Source organism: Zalophus californianus, chromosome 16 (genome assembly GCF_009762305.2).
Source record: "Zalophus californianus isolate mZalCal1 chromosome 16, mZalCal1.pri.v2, whole genome shotgun sequence".
Classification (NCBI taxonomy): Eukaryota; Metazoa; Chordata; class Mammalia; order Carnivora; family Otariidae; genus Zalophus; species Zalophus californianus.
Genome location: NC_045610.1, coordinates 13,530,555 through 13,556,239, shown reverse-complemented (window position 1 = coordinate 13,556,239; position 25,685 = coordinate 13,530,555). Strand labels below are relative to the sequence as shown.

The following is a 25,685-nucleotide window of genomic DNA, read 5'->3' as shown; positions in this document are numbered from 1 at the left end:
TCAGTTTTGGTGGTCAATGCTGAGAAGCAGGGACATTGCCATCACCTGATGTGCAAGAAACACTGGGGAGGGGTCTGTGGCTCTTCTAACCTCTCTGCAGCATTAGGAAGGTAATCTCATTTCCCTGGCTATCATCCCTGCCTGCACACTGAGGGATCTTTGGGTCCCACAGCTAGGGGATGTGTGCCTCCCCATGCATATCAGAATCACCTTGGAGGCTGCTTATGCTATACCTGCCTCTCCCTGGTGAGACTCACCATTCTCTGTAGAGCTTCATTCTGCCAGGAGTGGGCCATTCCCAGATCATTCCCAGCTATAAATTCTGCAAACTGACAGGCCTGCTATACTGTAAACTTTCAGAGAGTTGGCCCACTATCCATTAATTTTTAAAATATACTTTATTAATATCTAACAATGGAGAAATATGTGTTTAGCATTTCATACCATACTACACTATAAAGGCAATTAAATATTTTATTTATAAAGAATTTAACAATGTGAAAAAATGATCACAATAAAATCCTGTATGAAAAAAGCAGAGTATGTATATGGGCAAAGATGTGAATAGAGACTTAAGACTAAATAATATTTGCGCTAAACAGAAAGAACCAAGGCTGGTTTTGTTTTTTTCTATTTTCTAAATTTTCCATACCCTTATTACAATTATGACGACTATAACGGAAGAGGAAAAATAATTTATTTTTGACACACGCTATTTCCTGCCTTTGACCAACAAAGTATTTCTATGCTATAGTCTGCTCTTACCCAATTCCTATCCCCCTCGGTTTCAAGTGTTACCAACCTGATTTCTTCTCCCGAGTATCAGAGTAGAGGCCTTTAACATCTTGCCTGGGAACACCCAGCCTACTATGTACATCAGAAAAAGGCTCTCTCCGAAAGACTGGGTTACTACCAAAAGCCTTTTCTGGAGAATATGGTCTTTTTCCTAACCGCTGGCGTATATCTAGAAAAAGGAAAAAAAGGATTACTGTGACCAAGCGTGTGTGCTTTGCTATCGATATTGTCAACCTGAGATCCCTAGAGGACCTGGTGCCAAATCTCCCCAAACCAAGACAAAGAGCCTGACAAAATCAAGCTTCTAAAATCCTTCTCTCTATATAATCAGTCCGGATTCCCCTAGGAAAGTTCAGACATTGAGGCTGCCAGTGGAAAAAAACTCTCAGCTGACTGCTCCAGAAAGGAATTTCTGACACAAACTCAGCTGTTTTGTTTTGTGTGTGTGTGTGCGTTTTTTTTTTTTTTTAAGTAGAACCAAGCATACCAAAGAATTTACAAACATTTCAGCTAACAAACAATACTGTAAGTTCCCTGAGAACAGAAACCACAATCTTTGAACATATAAGGAATTCTTAATAAACTTATTACATTTAATAGTAAATGTAATGAGACTGACAAAAGCAAAGGATCAAGGGAAGATATCACAAATCAAATTTGTTTTTCCCTTCCCCCAATCCTCCTCCAAGAAATCTGTCCTCTTGAGTTCCCCCCAACAATAACAGCAACAACAACACGTTTACTAGCAAGTCACTGTACTGCGGCCTTCATCCATCTTGCTTATTGTTTCAGAGAGTAGCATCCCCAACTTTCTGGTTTTTCAGGCCTGAGTCCTTTGGCTTCTTTCCCTTTGCCCCCTCACTTCCTAGTGCCAAGTCTTCTTCCTTTACAAGTTTTGATGTTCTCATCCATTCCATCTCCACTCCCCAATCTAGTTTAGACCCTTGTTACTTATTTAGCTCTCTACCCTACCCCACCCTGCCACAAATTATCTAAAATAAATATGTTTATTTCCCACCTCAAAAAACTAGGTTTGCCAATGGAGATCCCACTCCCTCCCCGAGCCTTGCTCTAAAGCCACTTTCTTTAAGAAGCCCTCCACAATTCCCCCAGCAGACCCACCTCCCCTCTGTGCTCCCACAGCACACTGTTTACAGACCTAGTAGAGCACTTACTCCATTCTGTTTTGGGGTGGAATTACCAGAATGTGTGCACTCGTGTCTCTCCATCTAAGTGCTATGATGACTTTGCATCCCCTTCAAAGATTCTAACATTCCCACCATCTAACCCAGGGCCTGGCACACAGCAGGCATGGCCAAGTACCCACTCTGCACATGTATACTATCTAGTTCAAATTCCTGACCATTTATACAAAAACCCAACTTAATTTCTATCATCCTTATGTATAAAGTATATCAATGACATACAGAGTAAAACAATTGGGACATAAATATTGAAAGCTAGTACTGCAAAAGTACGATTATTTTTCATGTCCTTAAAGTTCCAATGCCTAACCCAAAATTTAGAAGTGATGAACTAGGACAAATAAATCAGTTCATTACTGGTAATGTTTTATCCGAGGACCTACCTCTGCCCTAATTTGCTTTCTGGAGCTCAGAACCACAACTGAACAAACAATACCTGACTTAGTATTGCTGCCTGGTGGCCGTGGACATGTGTGCTGACGTTTTTCATCTAACAGATGTCGGACATCTACAAATTTCTCAGTTGGTAATTTGTTACCAATTCGGTTTTTGATATTGCTTGTGGATATAGTATCTGCCCTCATGGAGTTCCTTTAAAAAAAAAAAGGCACAATTAACCAACTTCAACTGTGGGATAAAGACTATGCAATAATCTCATATATTTTGGAGAAAACAATTTAAGAGTCCAATCTAATATAGCCAATATTCACTCACAAATACCATATATCAATAATTATTTGCTTATAAAAATCATGATCAGCCTGTTATAAAGAGATCAGGGCAAGTAGGTTTCTGAGTTTTCCAGTGTGGTTTCCACAAATGATATCTGTAAACTATCAAATAATGTGTAATTGCAAGTCCCAGTACCCTCCCTTCTGGGACAAATGTTGAGTAAGGCCTGCAAAGGGCTCAGGGATCTCTGTTCACCCAGGCTGTGATTTTGCTGTAGTCAACATACAACAGAGTCTACAATCTCTTTCTTTAAAGGGCAGACTTCTCTGTCAAAGACATCTGCTACCATGCTAGGCACCAGCATTATTCTGGCAGCATTCAACACTGGAAAGTTCTCTGAAAACTAAAAATAAGGATATGAGCAAAGCCATATAAATGAACCAGATTGAATTGTTTTTCCTTTCCCCAAATACACTACCACGAACACTTAGAGAGAGAACCCCTAGACCCCAACACTTTGAGTTGTGCATTTGCTATCTGCCCTTAGGAATCTGTTCATCCCCAATAGTCATCAAAGAAATATATATTAGAACAACTATTTTTTTGGCCACAAAATTAGCAAAAATTAGAAAGAGTGATAAGACTGGTGAGTATGTAGGTAATAGGTTATAAAGTGAGTAAAACCTTTTTGGAAGGAAATTTAGCAACACGGATTTTTTTTTTTTTTAAGATTTATTTATTTTGGAGAGTGAGAGAGAGTGCGTGCATGCGAGAACAGGGGTGGGCGGACAAGGACACAGGAAGAGGAGAGAGTCTTAGGCAGACTCCATGCTGAGCCCGATGCAGGGCTCGATCTCACAACCCTGAGAGCATGACCTGAGCCAAAACTGAGTCGGATGCTCAATCAACTGAGCCACCTAGGCACTTTTAGCAACACCACATTTTTAAATATATATGTAGTTTTGTGCAATAACTGGAATTCAAGAAATTTATCTAGTTAGTGCAACAGTAAGAAAATAGAAACCTACATGTCTATCAATAAGGGATTGGTTAAAAAAATCATGATACTTTCAAACAATGTACTACATCTGGGTGGAAAGAAAAGCAGAAGTCTGCAATATATTAAACAGAAAAAGCACACTGCATAACAATATAAATACAACTTCATTTTTGTAGAACTATAATTTCTCCATGTGTTAGGTATATACATAAAATTAGCAGGAAAGTTATTCATTTAATTGCTAAATCATTATTTTAAGAAAGGTGATATTATGGATGATTTTCACTTTCTATTACTGTCTATCATTTTTATAAGAAGGATTACTTCTTGTATATTTACAGGAAAAACTAGATGCTTTTATTCAAATTCTTCAACGGACTGAAATTAGAACAGATAAAAGTGATTATAAAATTAAGAGGAGTTAAGAGAAAGTTACAAATTAGTATTTAAAATAAAATAAAAAGTTAGCATTGAAAAAAAAAACTATTTTTACCTAATATTTTTCAACTGGGATTCCACTTCATCAGCATACATGGTCATTTTCATGCTCTTCTTTGGTGAAGGAGTGGAAATCATTTTCAATTCTAGGTCATAGTCCATTTCATCAGAGTCTGAACTACTGGCACTGGACTGCCCAGAGGTGCTCCGCTCCCGGGGCTGCTTGAGAGCTGGCAGCTCCTCGTGGTACTCCACCACCACCCTGTCATCTGCATCCATGTCCTGGTCTTCCTCTGCCTCCTCCTCTTCTTCCTCTTCAATGGGTTCCTCTGGAACATTTACTAGTCCTAAGAAATTTAACCAAAACACATTAGGAAAAGCACTAAAACTAACAAATCTGATTTTCTACTCTATGTTGGTGACCTTTTAAAAAGGTGGGGTTCCCATGCCCGAGATCTTACTAGAGCATTATCTGTAAGTTCCAATCTAGTTGCCATTCTGATACCTACAACAGAAGAATGGCTAGTACGGTATGATCTAGTAACCTGATGGACTATTATAAAGTTATCTAAAGTGCAGTTGATTGTCATTATTCATGAATTCTATATTTGCAAATCTGCCAAATTTATTTTTAACTCCATATCAACACTTGTAAAGGTGTTTTTATGGTCATTTGTGGACATGTGCAGAGTGACAAAAAAATTGAGTCATCAGCTGTGCATATTCCCAGCTGAGGTCAAATGAGGCAACACTCTGCTTTCTTATTTCAGCTCTCATACTGTAAACAAACATTGCAGTTCATTAAATGCCATGCTTTTCATATTTTTGTGGCTTTTGTTGATTTCATTTAAAAATTTTTTAAAATGGCCTCCAAGTGTACTGCCAAAGCTGTCTTGTGTTCTTAAGCCCAAGAAGGCTGTGATGTGCCTTACAGAATAAACACATGTTAAATAAGCTTTGTTCGAGCATGAGTTATAGTGCTGTTGGCTGAGTCCAATGTTAATGAATCAACAATATGTATTAAATAAGATGTCTTTAAACAGAAACACACATCCAAGAAGGTTATATATTGATCAGCTGATGAAAATGGTGTGACCAGAGTCTCTGAATGGTTTAGTATTCACTATATCAATGATCACAGTGACTTTATAGAACATAACCACTATGAATAATGAAAATCAACTGTAACTTTAAAGTTCATGGAAAAATGCTTATAAGTGGGAGATGACTATAAAATGTTAACAATTATATTTATTATGAAAAGAAACAAATAAATGTAAAATGAAATCTGTTGTTTATGTTAGCGTGCTAGAATTAGGGGCAATTTGCTTCTTAATTTCTTTAATGTAAATATAAAGATTGTATGGTAAGAATACCTTAGAGTAATTGAAATTGGAAACCTGTAACTGTGTAACAGAAAAGTATGTACATTTTTAAGAAGCAGATTTCAAATATACAATTTTGGATATACTCATTAAATAAAAATGATAGACTTCACCTGTCCCTGTTACCATGATAAACATGTATACATGTTATCCCATGTTTGTATGCTGACTTAGCAGTTCTACAAAGCATGTAGAAGATTCTACAGATTAGATTAAAAATAAAAACAAATCTTTTTTTTAAATAAAAACAAACCTTTATAAAACATAATGAAAACGGTTCTTTCATAAGCACCAAAACAAAGAAAGAAAGGAAGGAAAGACAGAACAAACAAAATGAAACCCAAGTCATGGTATCTCATTTAACGGAGGCATTCGTGTGCATAAGCCAATAAGTATAAAACACTAGACATAGCAGCCTATTTTCATTATCAGACAAAGAAATAATAAAATCAAGTCATCTGATAAAATAACTTAAAAGATTTTCATGCAGCTTTTGATATTAATAGTAGAAAAATTAGATTCCTACAGAAAATTTTCTTTCAATTTTTCCTATGTCATATTTGGCCTTTTTTGTTAGAACAGCTTTTATTAAATCATTTGACCTCTTTTGTATGGGCAATTTAAAATTAATCGTGACTTGACTTACTTTCCTATATGTTGGCAGAGGGTGAGGGCAAGGAAGAGAGGATGATAAAGTTTGGAACCTTAAAAGACTGTATTAAGAATAAGAATATGATTTCGGGAGCCAAACATGTGTCTACCCAAGAGCTGAGCAGGCAACTACCGGAATGTCGGTGTTTATAGGACGTCAAGCCAACGTCATCCCCAATCAGGGCTCTCTTCTTGATCACATCCCGCTGAATGCGACGGGAATGATATCTTCGCTTCCTGCAACATTCCAAGATAAGCACATAGTCAAAAAACCAACAAAAAGGACCTTGAAATCTACTAATTAAATTCAACTATACACTGATGAAATGTTAGGTGCTGAAACAGAGACATTTTACGTGAAACTCAAACTCAGCCTTTCATACCATTTACCCTAGAGTTAAGAATCTTGAACTCTTTCTTCTTGTCTTCCTTCGAGTCCACACATGGTGTTGACATTCCACTGCAGAATACCAACTGAGGGATTAAGAAAAGCTTACGTAGTATTTAAACTATTGTATTTTAAAGTTCTGGACTCACCAAGAATTACTAAGAATTCCTTTCATGCCTCCGTAATTTGGATTCCCATATTTCATGTAATACTGACTTCTTCTGGCTGCTCCAAGTTCCTTTTTGTCATCTAAAAATTAATTACGACAGTTACCCAGGATTTCCCATTGGTATGAAGACAATGTTGAATGGTTTAAAAAAATGTTTTCCATAGCTGGGCTCAGATCAGCACAATCTGCCAACAAAAGGGAAAGATACACTACAAATATTCACTCTCAGTGCCTACAAAAGCAAAGCAGTGCAATATAGGGGGGGGAGCAAAATACAGAGATGAATGAGGTTAAGCCGCCATTAAGGAGCTGACTGACCTCATAGAGAAAATACTATTAACAACAACAATAATACAACATACAAGGTTCTAAGAAGCTTAAGAGAGCTTCAGTCATTATAGCTGTTCAGGAATAAAAAAGGCTTTCCAGAAGAGGTAGTATTTTCCTGGCCCCCCTGAAAGATGACATTTGTTTCTGAATGACAACACTCCAATAACAAAGAAGTAGTAAAGAAACAGATTATATATATTCCATATATCTGGTAAAACATTTTTTCCAATCATGACGTTCCTCAAAATGGCTTACAGAAAACAGCATAACACCATTTATCTAGAATGCACTCAAATAAGCCACTCAAATGAATATAGATAGAGAGAAGATCACTTTTGTCAAGTTAAAGTGCCAGTTAATAGAAAGAAATGATCATACACATTTTTGTTGAGGCACTCACTGACAACAACAGATGAATACCAATGCACATGTATCCAGTACTATAAGTAAACAGTGGCACAAGCCAGTATGTACACCCTTTAAAAAACATGCCCACCAGCTCCTTGGAGAATGGCTGATTCCAGATTTGGGACAGGGAAAGTACAAGTTGAGTCTGGAAAAACAAGATGTTTTACTGTGCCATAAAGAAAGAAAGTGCTCAAAGAATCATGAAGGCATGTCAAAATAACAGAGCTTGAAGGGCTCCACTGGCCAAATCCAAGAAGATTTGTAAATCAAAACAATGATATGAATGAATAACCCACTGAATAAAATAAGACTCACGAATCTAAACTGATAAGTAAGTAAGTAAATAAATAAATGGGTAGAAAGAGAAAGTTCTTCCTTATAGCAGAATGCCAACAAACGTAGTTAGTTGAAACGTAGTTAAAAAGTCATCAATGGATGTTGAGTGGAAGTATGATGAGCAAAAGTCTATTTACATAATTTCAAAGTACCTCCCACAAATTTTTATATTACAAATGGAAATACAGGAGAAACCTAGCAATCATTACCTTAACCAAGTGAGAAAAGTTAACATCTCCAGACATGGGACAAGTAAGTATCACGTGTCTCCTGACATGATGCACTGCAAATGATATAACAGCATTTCTGTGGTACTCTTGCCTAACACACAAAACCCGATTTAATCAGGAAGAGATATTAGACAAACCGAAACTGAGGGGCAGTCTATAAAATAATGAGCTTAGACTCCTTAAACATGTCTCAGTCAAGAAAAATAGATCAGAGGAGTATTCCATATTCAAAATTCATATATATTTTAATGCACACCAGAATCATTGTGCATAGAGAGCTTTACAAATTTAAGAGGCTTTTAACTCCTTAGAGAATTAGAGCTGAATGGCACAATTAGCAATGTCCAGGAGGATATTGCTGTGATGAATAAAAAAGTATAATTTTAAAATGTTTTAATAGTTCAGATGATAAATTGGCTGAAACGCACAGAGAGCAAACTAGCTTTCACAGAAAATAACTTCCTTTAGCCAGAAATCACAAAAGTATACAAATAGCTAACATTCACCTTCAAAATCTGAAATTCAACTCAGGCAGCAAGCCATCATTTCACAAGCACAGAACATTATAGCTTGAAGGGACTTTGAGATTACTTGACCTAACTTCCTATTCAAAAGAGAAGGATGTCACTCAAAAATAAATGGCTTAGATTACAACTAAAAATTAATGCCAAATATCACAGTTACCTTTTGTAGCAAATCTCATGAATAACCTATTTCCTTTAGCAAGTTTGTTAGCTGGACGAAGATCATTTCTTAGCAGAGACTCTTCTTCTACTTGAGACAATGTGTCCAACTTAAGAAAAAAAGAGCATTTTCAATATAAACATTAAAGCTTCTTTCATATTTATTCAGTAGCAAAGTCCCCATTGAGAAAGCATTCTTTAACAATTGTTGAACCATGACAGCACATGTTCTTCTGAAACATTTCTAAGTCAGAAGTCTTCCCTGAACACCTTGTCTAAAGAATAGTCTCCATCATTCTCTATCTGCTTACCCTTCTTTACTTTTCTCCATAGCACTCCTCCCTTTCTGACATTATATTATATATCTGTGTATCTGTGTATTGTCTATCTTCGCCACTAGAATGTATGTTCCAAGAGGGGAAGGACTTTGGTTTGATGCTCTATATCCACAGGACCTAGAATTTGGTATAGAGTAGGTACTCAATAAATATTTTTTAAATGAATACACTTTAATATTTCCAACAATAACACATGCCCCATTAGGAAATATTCTGTCACTTGTTTTTTCTTAATTTTACTGATTAGATAACACTTCAAAATATTTCTCAATAAAACCATTTTCTTTTATACACAAGTATGAGTACTATTCTAAGATTTCAAGAAAAATCACTCATTACAGCCATATGAACTTAAAGGCCAGGAGCCTAGTGTACCCTCAAAAGGTTTAACAGTGAAAGCCAGAGGAAGAACTCAATTTACTAAGACCTTAAGCCTTAAATAAGAGAGTAAGCAGTTTTTACACTAAAACCTTATATATATATTTTTGCCCTATTACTAACCTCTGTATCACTTGAGTTCTCATCTTCAACTTCTCCTTCTTCAGCCTCGTCATCATCTGAACTGTCTTCCTGCTTATCTAAAATACAATATAAGGGACAGGATGAACCTTAACATAACTCCATCTCATGTAATTTAAAAGTCCAATATTTCCTATTTACTGATGATCCAAAGCATCACAGCTTATTTTAGAAATAACTGACAATGAGATGCTATATAATGCTCTGCAGAGAAACCTAAACCAACGGTGTAAAGAATAGGACTTTCAGCCCTAAAGTCCCTCCTTTGTGTTGTTACCTTTTTTACTTTTCTCCGATGACCTGTCCTCATTGACATCCCTGCTTCTTATCTTGTCCAGGGCTGGCAGAGAGCTCATATTGATAAGGGCTCGTGTGGCTGTCATTTCATCCAGCCAAACCACATTACCTAAAACAAAATGTAAAATAAAACATTACATCACATCCAAATGGTTTAAGTTTTTAAAAAACAGAGACTGCAACATATTCATTGCTATGGCCTCATATAGCTACAGGTCAGTATCAGTGAATGTATGAACCAACTAATGAAAGTAGTACAGAAAGTGGTAGTAAAACCTCTTTGATGAAATTAGCCTAGAGTTGCATTCCCAAACTGGGTTCCACAAAATAACTGTAAAGTATTCCATGAGAAAGGGTTCTGCATATTAAAACTGCCTGGCTCAGTGAGTACTATATAGTGTTAGCAGTTCTTGTGGTGATGATGATGATGACAAGAAGACAACCGTCAAATAAATTTAGATTATCCTTCATACTACTGCCCTCTACAGGGAAGCCATCTGTTGTACCTTGTCATTCAGACACACTAATGATTGTTTCCCACTGTGAAGTGTGGATGATGATGGTACCCATGGAGCATATACAATGGAGGCATGACAGCCACTTGGCTTTGTAGCAACTAATTTAATCTGCTTATTTAAACAAGAGAATTTAGCAAAGAAAAGGTGTTGAGAAGTCTTACAGAAAAGAAATCTATTTAATTTTGTTTAAAAGAGCATTTCTTGGGCGCCTGGGTGGCTCAGTTGGTTAAGCGACTGCCTTCGGCTCAGGTCATGATCCTGGAGTCCCTGGATCGAGTCCCACATCGGGTTCCCTGCTTGGCGGGAGTCTGCTTCTCCCTCTGACCCTCTTCCCTCTTGTGCTCTCTATCTCTCATTCTCTCTCAAATAAATAAATAAAATCTTTAAAAAAATAAAAATCTTAAAAAAAAAGAAAAAGAGCATTTCTCAAACCAAAGTCACCTTTCCATTTTCAGTTTGGGAAATGAAGGTCTATAGATTCTCACTTTTGTTATGAACGTGTGACGTGGCCTTGGGCAAACAATTTTCCTTCTGTTTCTCAGTTCTGATGTACAACATGAGTTAGGAAAACTGGGTAAATCTAAAGGGTCCCTCCGACTCTAATATCCCTTAGCTACAGTTTTAGTGACTTAGATGAGGAGTTAGCAAATTACGACCTGCAGGCCAAATCCAGCCCACCACCTATTCATTTATTTATTTATATTTATACCAGCTTTATATAGGTATAATTAATTAAGTAACAATAAACTACACATCCACCATGTTTTTTACTAAAAAAAAAAAAAAAAAAAAAATTCTGTGGAAAGCGGCCAGGCTTGTAGGCTTGTTCAGTAACATGTTGTCTATGGCAGCTTTCATGCTACAATAGCAGAGCTGAATAGATGTAACAAAACAAAGACTGCATGGCCTGCAAAGCCTAAAATATTTATTGTTAGCTCTTTATAAAAAAAGGTTTGCCAAGCCTTGATTTAGATAGTGTAAATTAAGCAAAAGGAAAAATGGAGAAAACTCTTCCACTCAGTCATGTTTCTTCATTCAGTGAAAACACTGAATCAACATCTTCTAAAGAAAGTAGCTGGAAAAACCAGGCAGCTATTCAGGGTACAACCTAGCAGGTCAGCAAACTGGCAGTAAACAAAGCCAGACTAGAAGTGAGTTAAGACAAGGAGCCAGCAGAGTGATTACCACAGGTCCTACCAGACTTGGAATAGCGAGGCAAGTAAAAATTACAGCTAGTTCACAAGTTGGAGAACTCATAGGTTAGGGCAAGCAGGTGAAGTTTCAAAGCAAGCAGAGGTGAGAGGTCTCATACAGTGTCAGAGGGTTCCAGTTTAGTTCTAAATCAAATACTAAGGCAGAACCAGCCCTGTGAAGAGCTATATTGGGAAGGTGTGATGCCCAAGTCTATACAGTTGGATCCACCCCTTTGTTGGGAAATTGTGGGAGTTAAAGAGGTCTCAATCATGTAAACAAGGCTCAGATGCCAGCAACCAACCTCCTAGATTCCTGGTCATCACATCTGAGCTGACTTGGAATACTCATGGAATATGATCTGGCAGATTGGCTAAGGCATTCTGGTTCTCATCAATGGGCAATCTTTCTCCCCTAGGCTAAAGGTAGAGGTTAGGGCACAGACGAGTAGTCTCAACCACAAATATTCACCATCTGAGATGGCAAAATTAAAATCATAAACAAAACTATATTCAACAAAAAACTTGCGTGTACTTACAGGAGGTATCATCCAGCCATTCAATGTGAGCAGGAGGATATTCTTTAAAATAGGAAAAGATATCCTGAGTACTCATCTCATCTACTCCACAAATGTAGATTGTCTCCAGTCTCACTTTGGGGATTGCTAGAAAAACAAGACACAAAAGAGATGATAGAATTTTCCCCACCCGCTATTGCACATCCCACCAGTAGCCCTTTGTGACGGTTCGGATAACATGTGTTTAGAAAAGAAGTATGCTAGAAGAGATGACAATTACTTCAAAAGAAATGAAATAGGACAGTAAGGTAAACTATTTTAATTTTTATCACAGAGCAACAGCATTAAACAAATGATCTAATTCAGAACAGGCATATCAGGCTGAGAAAGATTAAACAAATGGTGTTGGTAAAACACAAGGTATCTCTCCCCAAATTAACCTGTAGTAATTAAAGCAAAAACAAATTCAATAGGATTGCTCCTTGAACTTGACAAGCTGATTCTATAATTTTAGAATGTATGTCAAATAGAGATGTGCAATAGCCATGACAATTCTGAAGAGATGCTGCTCCTGAATATAAAGCAAAGTATGAAACTAAAGAAATCCTACAAAGCAATAATAAAATGACAGCACAAAATAAAAATGAACATAAGCACACATTTCACACAAAAGGAAATAAAAAAGGCCAATAAACATATGAAAAGACAGTCGATCTCACTAGTAATCAGAAAAATGCACATTAAAACAAAACACAAGCTTTCATTGCCCATCTGTTGTGTAGTATAGCCACCTTCATTAATTAGCTGGATCTTCTGGATAATTTGCTGCAGCTTCTACATGCTTGTACTTCACCTTGTGCTTTTTATGTTACAGAGATGGATGGCTTCTTTCCTTAAACCTAATGACCCAACCTCTGCTAGCTTCAAACTTTTCTTCTGTAGCTTCCTCACCTCTCCCACCCTTCACAGAATAGAATAGAGTCGGGGCCTTCCTCTGCATTAGGCTTTGGCTTAAGGGAATGGGCTGGTTTGATCTCCTATGCAGACCCAAGGCTTTCTCCATATGAGCAAAAAGGCTATTTCAATTCTTATCATTCGTGTGTTCACTGCAGTAGCACTTTTAATTTCTTTGAGAACTTTTCCTTTGCATTCACAACTTGGCTGTTTGCCACAAGAAGCCTAGCTTTTGGCCTATCTTGGCTTTTGATGTATCTTCCTCACTAAGTTTAATCACCTCTAGCTTTTGATTTAAAATGAGAGACATGGACCCTCTTTTCACCTGAACACTTAAAGAGGCTGTTGTAGGATTATTAATTGGCCTAATTTCAATACTGTTATGTCTCAGGGAATGGGGACCCAAGGAGAGGAAGAGAAACGGGCAACCGGCCAGTTGGTGGAGCAGTCAGAACACCCACATTTATCAAGTTCTCCATCTTGTAAGGGAGTGGTTTGTGGCATCCCAAAACAATTACAATAGTAACATCAAAGATACTGATCACAGATCACCATAACAAATACAATAATAATGAAAAAGTATGAAATACTGAATTACCAAAATGTGACAGAGAGTCAACGTGAGCAAATGCCGTTGGAAAAATGGCACCAACAGACCTGCTCAACACACTTTCCACAAACCTTCAATTTGTTAAAAAACAAAACAAAACAAAAAACAGTATCTACAAAGTACAATAAAATGAAGTGTTCCTGTACAATGTGATGACATTAAAAAAAAATAATATATAAACCCAAGAGTCAGTATTTGTGCACACAAATACCTAGAAAAAGGCCTGGTATAATTCACACTGATAACAGTTGTAACCTCTGGGGAGGAAGAAAGGTTGAAGGCTATAGTAAAAAAGGAAAGACCTGTAGTCTGAAAACTATAAAACACGAATGAAAGAAATTCAAGACGATGCAAAGAAAGGGAAAGCCATTCATTGCTCATGGGTTGGAAGAACAAATATTGTTAAAATGTCTATGTTACCCAAAGCAATCTACAGATTTAATGCAATCCCTATCAAAACACCAACAGCATTTTTCACAGAACTAGAACAAACAATCCTAAAATTTATATGGAACCACAAAAGACCTTGAATATACAAAGCAATCTTGAAAAAGAAAAACAAAACTGGAGATATCACAATTCCAGAGTTCAACTTATATTACAAAGCAGTCATAATTAAAACAGTATGGTACTGGCATAAAAACTGACACACAGATCAATGGAACAGAAGAGAAAAACCAGACATAGACTTAACAATTATAAGGTCAGTTAATCTTCAACAAAGGCGGAATGAATATACAATGAAAAAAAGACAGTCTCTTCAACAAATGGCACTGGGAAAACTGGACAGCCACATGCAAAAGAATGAAACTGGACCACTTTCTTTGACCATACACAAAAATAAACTCAAAATGGATTCAAGACCTAAATGTGAGATCTGAATCCATAAAAATCCTTGAAGAGAGTACAGGCAGTAATCTCTTGGACATCGACTGTAGCAACACTTTTTTAGATGTATTTCATGAGGCAAGGAAAATAAAAGCAAAAATAAACTACTGGGAGTACATCAAAATAAGAAGTTTCTGCACAGCAAAGGAAACAATTAACAAAACTTAAAGGCAACCTACTGAATGGGAGAAGATATTTGCAAATGACATATTTGATAAAGGCTGAGTGTCCAAAATATATAAAGAAATTGACACAACTCAACATCCAAAAACTGAATGCCATTTAAGAATGGGCAGAAGTGTTTGCTTTGGCTGCACATATACTAAAATTGGAATGATACAGAGAAGATTAGCATGGCCCCTAAGCAAGGATGACATGTAAATTTGTAGAGCCTTCCATATTTTTTAATGCTAAGCTAAATAAGTCAGAGAAAAACAAATACCATATGATTTCACTCATATGTGGAAAGAAACAAAACAAAGAAGTAAAGGGAAAAAATGACAGGGAGAGAAACAAATCAAGAAACAGACTCTTAATTGCAGAGAACAAACTGATGGTTACAGATGGGAGCGGGGTAGGGTGGATGGGTTACAGAGGTGATGGGGCCGGGGGAGCGGAGCAAGATGGCAGAGGTGTAGGAGACCTGGATTTCGTCTGGTCCAGGAATTCAGCTGGATAGGGATCAAACCATTCTGAACACCTACAAACTCAACAGGAGATCGAAGAAAAGAATAGCAACAACTCTCACAACAGAAAAGCAACCACTTTCTGGAAGGTAGGATGAGCAGAAGTAAATCCGAGGCAATATCCGGGAGGATAGACGGCGGGGGAGGGGGCCTCTGTTGGCCGCTTCTGACAAATGATAGAGCACCAGAGGACAAAATTGGAACTTTTAGAAGTCGGTTCAGCTGAGGTACGTTGCTGCAGCGGATAAGCAGGGGGTGGAACCCTCTCTGGGACAGTGTGGTCTCAGGACCCTCAGGGTCACAGGAAGACCGGGGGTGCCTGAGTACAGCAGAGCTCCCAGGTATCGGAGTGGGGAAGCCGGCTGCAGAGACGGAGCCAAGGAGTGGGCTCTCAGCTCGGGGTTGCCATAAACCGTGATCCACGGCACAGTCGGGCCATTGCTCTTCCAGCAGCGACCCACCGAGTGGCAGATCCGGGGAGACTCCCCTTCCTCCCCCGGGAGGAGCAGCACAGGAGCGCACCGCAGGGATCTAATGAGTTTGGAGACTCCACACGGGGTCGGGTGCCAGAGATAGAAACGCTTGGTCAGAGGTGGGGTGACCACGGAGTGCCGCCGGAGACCGGGGAGACGGGAGTGATTGGCGGCTTTTCTCTGGGGGCGCACTGAGGAGCAGGGCCCTGAGTTCTTGGTTCCTCCGGGGCGGAGAATGGGATGCCGCCATTTTTACTCTCGTCCTCCAAGCTGTATGGAAAGCTTGCAGGGAACAAAAGCTCCCAAGAGAGGGGGAGACGAACCATGAGAGACGATGAACTCTGAAAAACAAACTGAAGGTTCTAGAGGGGAGGGGGATGGGAGGATGGGTTAGCCTGGTGATGGGTACTAAAGAGGGCACGTTCTGCATGGAGTACTGGGTGTTATACACAAACAATGAATCATGGAACACTACGTCAAAAACTAATGATGTAATGTATGGTGATTAACATAACAATAAAAATTTCAAAAAAAAAGCTCCTGAAAGCAAACCCGAGCGGATTCCTTAGCCAGGACCCGGCAAGGGTGGGCAAATTCCGACTACGGGAAAGACAACTGGGAACCATGGCAACAGGTTCCTCCCCCGGAAGATCCGCAAGAACATCCAGCCAAGACCAAGTTTACCAATCAATGAGAACGGCAGAACTCCAGCGCTAGAGAAATACTGCACATATAATTCATGGCTTTTTTCCCATGATTCTTTAGTCTTTCAAAGTTAATTTTTTTAACTGTCTTTTCTTTTCTTTCTTTTTTCAATTTTTCTTTTTCCCTTTTTCAACCAACATCTTATCAATCCCTTTGTTAAAAAATATTTTTTATTTTTCATTTTTAGCGATATTCTATCCCTTCATAGTAGTTACCCTTCTTTATGGTATATACATATAAGTTGTCCTCTCTTTAAAATTTTGAGATACAGTTTCTTCTAACAGATCAAAATATACCCTAAATCTCTAGTATATGGCTTTGTTCAAGTCTCCTGCCTGATCACATTCTCTCCTTTGCCTCTCTTTTTAAAAACCCCTTCTGTCTTTTTTCAACCAACTTATCAATTCCTTTTATAAAGTCTTTTCTAATTTTCATCTTTACAGTCATATTCCATCCCCTCATCATATTAACCCTTATTTTTGTACATATGTAAGTTTTTCCTTCTTTAAAAATTTGGGAGGCACTTTCTTCTAACAGACCAAAACACGCCAAAAATCTAGTGTGTGGCACTGATCTATGCACCAGCCTGATCATATGGGATCATATTGTTTTTTTGTTTTGTATTGTTTTTGTTTGCTTTTATCTTTTTCTTTCTTTTTCTTTTTTCTTTATTTCTCTTTCTCCCACCAGTTTCAGGTGTTTTCTGATTTGTTTAGTATTTTCTGGGGATGTTGTTACCCTGTTAGTATTTTGTTCTCTCATTCATCTAGTCTCCTCTGGACAAAATGACAAGATGGAAAAAATTACCTCAACAAAAAGAACAAGAGACAGTACCGTCTGCCAGGAACCTACTCAATACGGACATTAGTACAATGTCGGAACTACAGTTCAGAATGATGATTTTTAAGTAACTAGCTGGGCTTGAAAAAAACATGGAAGTTATTAGAGAAACCCTTTCTGGAGAAATAAAAGAACTAAAATCTAACTAAGTCAAAATCAAAAAGGCTATTAATGAGGTGCAATAAAAAATGGAGGCTCTAACTGCTAGGATAAGAGAGGCAGAAGAGAGAATCAGTGATATAGAAGACCAAATTATGGAAAATCAAGAAGCTGAGAAAAAGAGAGATAAACAACTACTGGATAATGAGGGCAAAATTCGGGAGACAAGTGATACCATAAGATGAAATATTAGAATAATTGGGATCCCAGAAGAAGAAACAGAGAGAAGGGCAAAAGGTATATTGGAGCAAATTATAGCAGAGAACTTCCCTAATGTGGGGAAGGAAACAGGCATCAAAATCCAGAAGGCACAGAGAACCCCTCTCAAAATCAATAAAAATAGGTCAACACCCCGACATCTAAGAGTAAAACTTATGAGTCTCAAAGACAAAGAGAAAATCCTGAAAGCAGCTCAGGAGAAGAGATCTGTAATTTCCAATGACAGAAACATTAGATTGGCAACAGACCTGTCCACAGAGACCTGGCAGGCCAGAAAGCACTGGCATGATATCTTCAGAGCACTAAATGAGAAAATTATGCAGCCAAGAACACTATATCCAGCTAGGCTGTCACTGAAAATAGAAGGAGAGATAAAAACTTCCAGGACAAACAAAAACTAAAGGAATTTGCAAACACGAAACCAGCTCTACAAGAAATATTGAAAGGAGTCCTCTAAGCAAAGAGAGAGCTTACAAGTAACATAGACCAGAAAGGAACACAGACAATATACAGTAACAGTCACCTTACAGGCAACACATGGCACTAAATTCATATCTTTCAATAGTTAACCTGAGTGTAAATGGGCTAAATGCCTCAATCAAAAGACACAGGCTATCAGATTGGATAAAAAAACAAGACCCATCGATATGCTGTCTGCAAGAGACTCATTTCAGACCCAAACACACCCCCAGACTGAAAGTGAGGGGGTGGAAAATCATTTACCATGCTAATGGACACCAAAAGAAAGCTGGCACCAAAATCAGACAAATTAGATTTTAAACCAAACACTGTAATAAGAGATGAGGAAGGACACTATATCCTACTTAAAGGGTCTATCCAACAAGAAGATCTAACAATTATAAGTAATTATGCCCCTAACATGGGAGCAGCCAATTATATAAGGCAGTTAATAACAAAAGCAAGGAAACACATCGATAACAATACAATAGTTGTGGGGGACTTTAAAAACCCCCTCACTGAAATGGACAGATCTAAGCAAAAGATCAACAAGGAAATAAAGACTTTAAATGACACACTGGACCAAATGGACTTCACAGATAGATTCAGAACATTCCATCCCAAAGCAACAGAATACACATTCTTCTCTAGTGCCCATGGAACATTCTCCAGAATAGATTACATCCTAGGTCACAAATCAGGTCTCAACTGGTAAAGATTAGGATTATTCCCTGCATATTTTCAGACTACAATGCTTTGAAACTAGAATTCAATCACAAGCGGAAAGTCGGAAAGAACTCAAATACATGGAGGCTAAAGAGCATCCTACTAAAGAATGAATGGGTAAACTAGGAAATAAAAGAATTAAAAAAATTCATGGAAACAAACAAAAATGAAAACACAACTGTTCAAAATCTTTGGGAGACAACAAAGGCAGTGTTAAGAGGAAAGTATATAGCAATACAAGCCTTTCTCAAGAAACAAGAAAGGTCTCAAATACACAACCTAACCCTACACCTAAAGGAGCTGGAGAAAGCACAGCAAATAAAGCCTAAACCCAGCAGGAGAAGAGAAATAAGAAAGATCAGAGCAGAAATCAATGAAATAGAAACCAAAGGAGCAGTAGAACAGATCAACGAAACTAGGAGCTGGTTCTTTGAAAGAATTAACAAGATTCATAACCCCCTGGCCAGACTTATCAAGGAAAAGAGAAATGACCCAAATCAACAAAATCATGAATGAAAGAAGAGAGATCACAACCAACACCAAAGACAGACAACAATTATAAGAACATATTATGAGCAACTATATGCCAGCAAATTAGGTGACCTGGAAGAAATGGATGCATTCCTAGAGATGTATCAATTACCAAAATTGAACCAGGAAGAAATAGAAAACCTGAACAGACCTATAACCACTAAGGAAATTGAAGCAGTCATCAAAAATCTCCCAACAAACAAAAGCCCAGGACCAGACGGCTTCCCAGGGGAATTCTACCAAACATTTCAAGATTTAATACCTCTTCTTCTGAAACTGTTCCAAAAAATAGAAATGGAAGGAAAACTTCCAAACTCGTTTTCTGAGGCCGCCATTACCTTGATCCCCAAACCAAAGACCCCATCAAAAAGGAGAATTACAGACCAATATCCTTGATGAACATGGATGCAAAAATTCTCACCAAAATACTAGCCAATAGGATCCAACAGTACATCAAAGGATTATTCACCATGACCAAGTGGGATTTATCCCTGGGCTGCAAGGTTGGTTCAACATCTGCATATCAATCAATGTGATACAATATATTAACAAAAGAAAGAACAAGAATCATATGATCCTCTCAACAGATGCAGAAAAAGCATTTGACAAAGTACAGCATCCTTTCTTGATCAAAACTCTTCAGAATATAGGCATAAAGGGTACATGCCTCAATATCATAAAAGCCAACTATGAAAAACCCACAGTGAATATCATTCTCAATGGGGAAAAACTGAGAGCTTTCCCCCTAAGGTCAGGAACGTGGCAGGGATGTCCAGTACCAGCACTGCTATTCAACATAGTACTAGAAGTCCTAGCCACAGCAACCAGACAACAGAAAGAAATAAAAGGCATCCAAATAGGCAAAGAGGAAGTCAAACTCTCACTCTTTGCATATGATATACTTTATGTGGAAAACCCAAAAGACTCCACCCCAAAACTGCTAGAACTCATACAGGAATTCAGTCCAGTGGCAGGATATAAAATCAATGCACAGAAATCAGTGGCATTCCTGCACACCAACAACAAGACAGAAGAAAGAAAAATTAAGGAGTCGATCCCATTTACAATTGCACCCAAAACCATTAGATACCTAGGAATAAATCTAACCAAAGAGGCAAAGGATCTGTACTCAGAAAACTATAAAATACTCATGAAAGAAATTGAGGAAGACAGAAAGAAATGGAAAAATGTTCCACACTCACGGATTGGAAGAACAAACACTGTGAAGATGTCAATGCTACCTAGAGCAATCTACACATTCAATGCAATCCCCATCAAAAAACCATCACTTTTTTCAAAGAAATGGAACAAATAATCCTAAAATTTGTATGGAACCAGCAAAGACCCCGAATAGCCAGAGGAATGTTGAAAAAGAAAAGCAAAGCTGGCGGCATCACAATTCCGGACTTCCAGCTCTATTACAAAGCTGTCATCATCAAGACAGTATGGTACTGGCACAAAAACAGACACATAGATCCATGGAACAGAATTGAGAGCCCAGAAATGGACCCTCAACTCTATGGTCAACTCATCTTCGACAAAGCAGGAAAGAATGTCCAATGGCAAAAAGACAGTCTCTTCAACAAATGGTGTTGGGAAAACGGGACAGCCATATGCAGAAGAATGAAACTGGCCCATTTCCTTACACCACACACAAAAATAGACTCCAAATGGTTGAAAGACCTCAATGTGAAACAGGAGTCCATCAAAATCCTAAAGGAGAACACAGGCAGCAACCTCTTCGACCTCAGCCACAGCAACTTCTTCCTAGAAACATCACCAAAGGCCAGGGAAGCAAGGCCCAAAATGAACTATTGGGACTTCATCAAGATAAAAAGCTTTAGCACAGCAAAAGAAACAGTCCACAAAACCAAAAGACAACCGACAGAATGGGAGAAGATATTTGCAAATGACATAATCAGATAAAGGGCTAGTATCCACAATCTATAAAGAACTTATCAAACTCAACACCCAAAGAACAAATAATCCAATCAAGAAATGTGCAGAAGACATGAACAGACATTTTTCCAAAGAAGACATCCAAATGGCCAACAGACACATGAAAAAGTGCTCAACATCGCTCGGCATCAGGGAAATCCAAATCAAAACCCCAATGAGATACCACGTCACACCAGTCAGAATGGGTGAAACTAACAATTCCGGAAATGACAGATGTTGGCGGGGATGTGGAGAAAGGGGAACCCTCCTACACTGTTGGTGGGAATGCAAGCTGGTGCAACCGCTCTGGAAAACAGTATGGAGGTTCCTCAAACAGTTGAAAATAGAGCTACCATACGATCCAGCAATTGCATTACTGGGTATTTACCCCAAAGATACAAATGTAGGGATCCGAAGGGGTACGTGCACCCCGATGTTTATAGCAGCTATGTCCACAAGATCCAAACTGTGGAAAGAGCCAAGATGTCCATCGACAGATGAATAAAGATGTGGTATATATACACAATGGAATATTATGCAGCCATCAAAAGGAAGGAGACCTTGCCATTTGCAACGACGTGAATGGATATGGAGGGTGTTATGCTGAGTGAAATAAGTCAATCAGAGAAAGACATGTATCATATGACCTCAGTGATATGAGGAATTCTGAATCTCAGGAAACAAACTGAGGCTTGCTGGAGTGGGGGTAGGGTGGGAGGGATGGGGTGGCTGGGTGACAGACATGGGGAGGGTATGTGCAATGGTGAGTGCTGTGAATTGTGCAAGACTGTTGAATCACAGATCTGTACTTCTGAAACAAATAATGCAATATATGTTAAGAAAAAAAAAAAGAAGATAGCAGGAGGGGAAGAATGAAGGGGAGTAAGTCGGAGGGGGAGACGAACCATGAGAGGCGATGGACTCTGAAAAACAAACTGAGGGTTCTAGAGGGGAGGGGGGTGGCGGGATGGGTTAGCCTGGTGATGGGTATTAAAGAGGGCACGTTCTGCTTGGAGCACTGGGTGTTATGCACAAACAATGAATCATGGAACACTACATCAAAAACTAATGATGTAATGTATGGCGATTAACATTAACAATAAAAAAATTTAAAGAAAAAAAGAGGCGGTGTGTGTGTGTGTGTGTGTGTGTGTAATGGAATATTATGCAGTCATCAAAAGGAATGAGATCTTGCCATTTGCAATGACGTGGATGGAACTGGAGGGTGTTATGCTGAGCGAAATAAATCAATCATAGAAAGAAATGTATCATATGATCTCACTGATATGAGGAATTCTTAATCTCAGGAAACAAACTGAGGGTTGCTGGAGTAGTGGGGGGTGGGAGGGATGGGGTGGCTGGGTGATACACATTGGGGAGGGTATGTGCTATGGTGAGCGCTGTGAATTGTGCAAGACTGTTGAATCACAGATCTGTACCTCTGAAACAAATAATACAATATACATTAAAAAATAAAAAGAAAAGAAGATAGCAGGAGGGGAAGAATGATGCGGGGGAAATCAGAGGGGGACACGAACCATGAGAGACGACGGACTCTGAAAAACAAACTGAGGAGTCTGGGGGCGGGTGGGAGGATGGGTTAGCCTGGTGAGGGGTATTAAAGAGGGCACGTTCTGCATGGAGCACTGGGTGTTATATACAAACAATGAATCAGGGAACACTACATCAAAAACTAATGATGTAATGTATGGCAATTAACATAACAATAAAAAATAAAAAAAAAAAATAGAAGTGCCCTACAATCTCGTAATCACACTATTGGTATTGACACCCAAAAAACAAAACCATGATTCCAAAGGGATACATGCAACATTACTAATAATAGCCAAATTAAGGAAGCAGCCCAAGTGTCCATTAATAGATGAATGGATAAAGATGTGGTGTATACAGGGGTGCCTGGGTGGCGTAGTTGAGCGACCTATTCTTGGTTTCGGCTCGGGTCATGGTCTCTGGGTAGTGGGATTGAGCTCTGTGTTAGGCTCTGGATGGAGTCTGTTTGGGATTCTCTCTCCCTCTCCCTCTGCCCTTCCTGCTCATGCTCTCTCTCTCTCTCAAATAAATAAATCTTAAAAAAAAAAAAAGTGGTCTACACACACACACACACACACACACACACACACACACACACACACACAGAGGAATATTATTTAATCATAAAAAAGAATGAAATCTTGACATTTGCAACAACTTGGAAAGAGCTAGAGAGTATTATGCTGAGTGAAATAAGTCAGTCAGAGAAAGACAAACACCATATGATCTCACTGATATGTGGAATTTAAGAAACAAAAGAAACAAGCAAAGGAAAAAGAAGAGAGAGAGAGAAAGAGACAAACCAAGAAATAGACTCTTAATGGTTACCAGAGCAGATGGGGGTGGAGGGATGGGTGAAATAGGTGATAAGGATTAAAGAGTAGATGTACCATGATGGAAATAAATAAATAAATAAATAAAAGCCAGACCCTCCAAAAAAAGAACCTCAGCCTTAACCAGGATTGTGTTACTTTTTTTTAAATTTTTTTGTTATGTTAATCACCATACATTACATCATTAGTTTTTGATGTAGTGTTCCATGATTCATTGTTTGTGCATAACACCCAGTGCTCCATGCAGAACGTGCCCTCTTTAATACCCATCACCAGGCTAACCCATCCCCCCTCCCCCCTCCCCTCTAGATCCCTCAGTTTGTTTTTCAGAGTCCATCATCTCTCATGGTTCGTCTCCCCCTCCGACTTACTCCCCTTCATTCTTCCCCTCCTGCTATCTTCTTCTTGTTTTTTTTTCTTAACATATATTGCATTATTTGTTTCAGAAGTACAGATCCGTGATTCAACAGTTTGCACAATTCACAGCGCTCACCATAGCACATACCCTCCCCAATGTCTGTCATCCCATCCCTCCCACCCCCCACCACTCCTGCAACCCTGAGTTTGTTTCCTGAGGTTAAAAATTCCTCCTATCAGCGAGGTCATATGATACACGTCTTTCTCTGATTGACTTATTTCACTCAGCGTAACACCCTCCAGTTCCATCCATGTCGTTGCAAATGGCAAGGTCTCCTTCCTTTTGATGGCTGCATAATATTCCATTGTGTATATATACCACCTCTTCTTTATCCATTCATCTGTCGGTGTACATCTTGGCTCTTTCCACACTTTGGCTATTGTGGACATTGCTGCTATAAACATCGGGGTGCATGTACCCCTTCGGATCCCTACATTTGTATCTTTGGGGTAAATACCCAGTAGTGCAATTGCTGGATCATATGTTAGCTCTAGTTTCAACTGTTTGAGGACCCTCCATACTGTTTTCCAGAGTGGTTGCACCAGCTTGCATTCCCACCAACAGGAGTGTGTTACTTTTTTACTAAATACTTCAGTATATATCTCACTTAATCTTTGTAGTTGTGAAATATGCAAATATATCAATAAAATTTTTTTCAAATACCTGTGTATCCACCACCTAACTTAATGCTTAATTTCTTAAAAAGATTTGAGGCAAATAAAACATGACATATAGAACAGGCCTGTGTAATTCCTCTACATCCCTTCTCTCACTCCCTTCTCTGAAGTAATTCTGTCAAGAATTCAAGGTCCATTACTCCTAAGTATGTTTTCATATGCCTATTTAAAACAAATGAACCTAGGGGCACTTGGGTAGCTGAGGTGGTTAAGCGTCCCCAACTAGTGATTTTGGCTCAGGTCATGACCTCATGGGTCATGGAATCTAGCCCCCACGTCAGACTCCGTGCTCAGCAGGCAGTCTGCTTGGGATTCTCTCTCTCTTCTCCCTCTGCCCCTTCCCTGCTCATACAAGCTCTTTCTTTCTCTCAACAAAGAAATAAGTGTTTAAAAACACCCAAAAAACAAAAACAAAACAAATGAATTTAAAGTATTTAAGTATTTACTTAAAAGTATGCGAATATATTCAGACAAAAAAATGTTTAACTACTTGTCATTCTGAAGAGTAAAAGACAGGTTTAATTAGAAACCATATAGGTATGGTCAGACTCAATCGTACCTTCCTGCCAGCCAGATTCATGAAGACAGAGATACCATTGAGATTTATGAACTCTGGCAAGTCCTTATCAGTGACCAGCAGTTCAACAGTGAACAGACCCCAAATACAACTGAGATGGATGTCCACATTGGACAGGATCCTTCTTAGTTCTTCAAGCTAAATCATGACTTTGGAAGAAAAAAATCCTTTGGGAAGTAAAGACATAGGTCTGAAGGTAACACATACAGGGAGAGCTCCTGGTGATGGTAGCGGGAACAGACTGAGGATTGGGGAGAAAAGAGCTTGTAGGAGACTTGCTGCTCTGGTAACAAGGATTTAGTCATAAGTGAGACAAGCAGAGAAAATAAAGACCAAAAAATGACAAAAATGATACAAGTATCAAGAATATC

At 38.6% G+C, this 25,685-nt stretch overlaps 1 protein-coding gene and 1 non-coding gene across 3 annotated transcripts in view; one reads left to right on the top strand and one right to left on the bottom strand.

The window, feature by feature from the left end:
* NCBP3 (nuclear cap binding subunit 3) overlaps nt 1-25,685 on the bottom strand; it is a 47,018-nt gene that overhangs the window by 9,539 nt on the left and 11,794 nt on the right. For both annotated transcript variants that reach the window (XM_027568604.1, XM_027568605.2), the window contains exons 4-12: nt 12,092-12,217; nt 9,825-9,953; nt 9,530-9,606; nt 8,692-8,800; nt 6,684-6,783; nt 6,280-6,383; nt 4,166-4,457; nt 2,437-2,591; nt 803-964 (exon numbers count right to left, since the gene is read on the bottom strand). In XM_027568604.1, the coding sequence (XP_027424405.1) occupies nt 803-964; nt 2,437-2,591; nt 4,166-4,457; nt 6,280-6,383; nt 6,684-6,783; nt 8,692-8,800; nt 9,530-9,606; nt 9,825-9,953; nt 12,092-12,217 (1,254 nt within the window). The remainder of the gene's footprint in view (nt 1-802; nt 965-2,436; nt 2,592-4,165; nt 4,458-6,279; nt 6,384-6,683; nt 6,784-8,691; nt 8,801-9,529; nt 9,607-9,824; nt 9,954-12,091; nt 12,218-25,685) is intronic.
* On the top strand, nt 14,821-14,927 carry LOC113908424. The gene has a single exon (XR_003515489.1). It is a non-coding gene; the product is annotated as a U6 spliceosomal RNA (small nuclear RNA).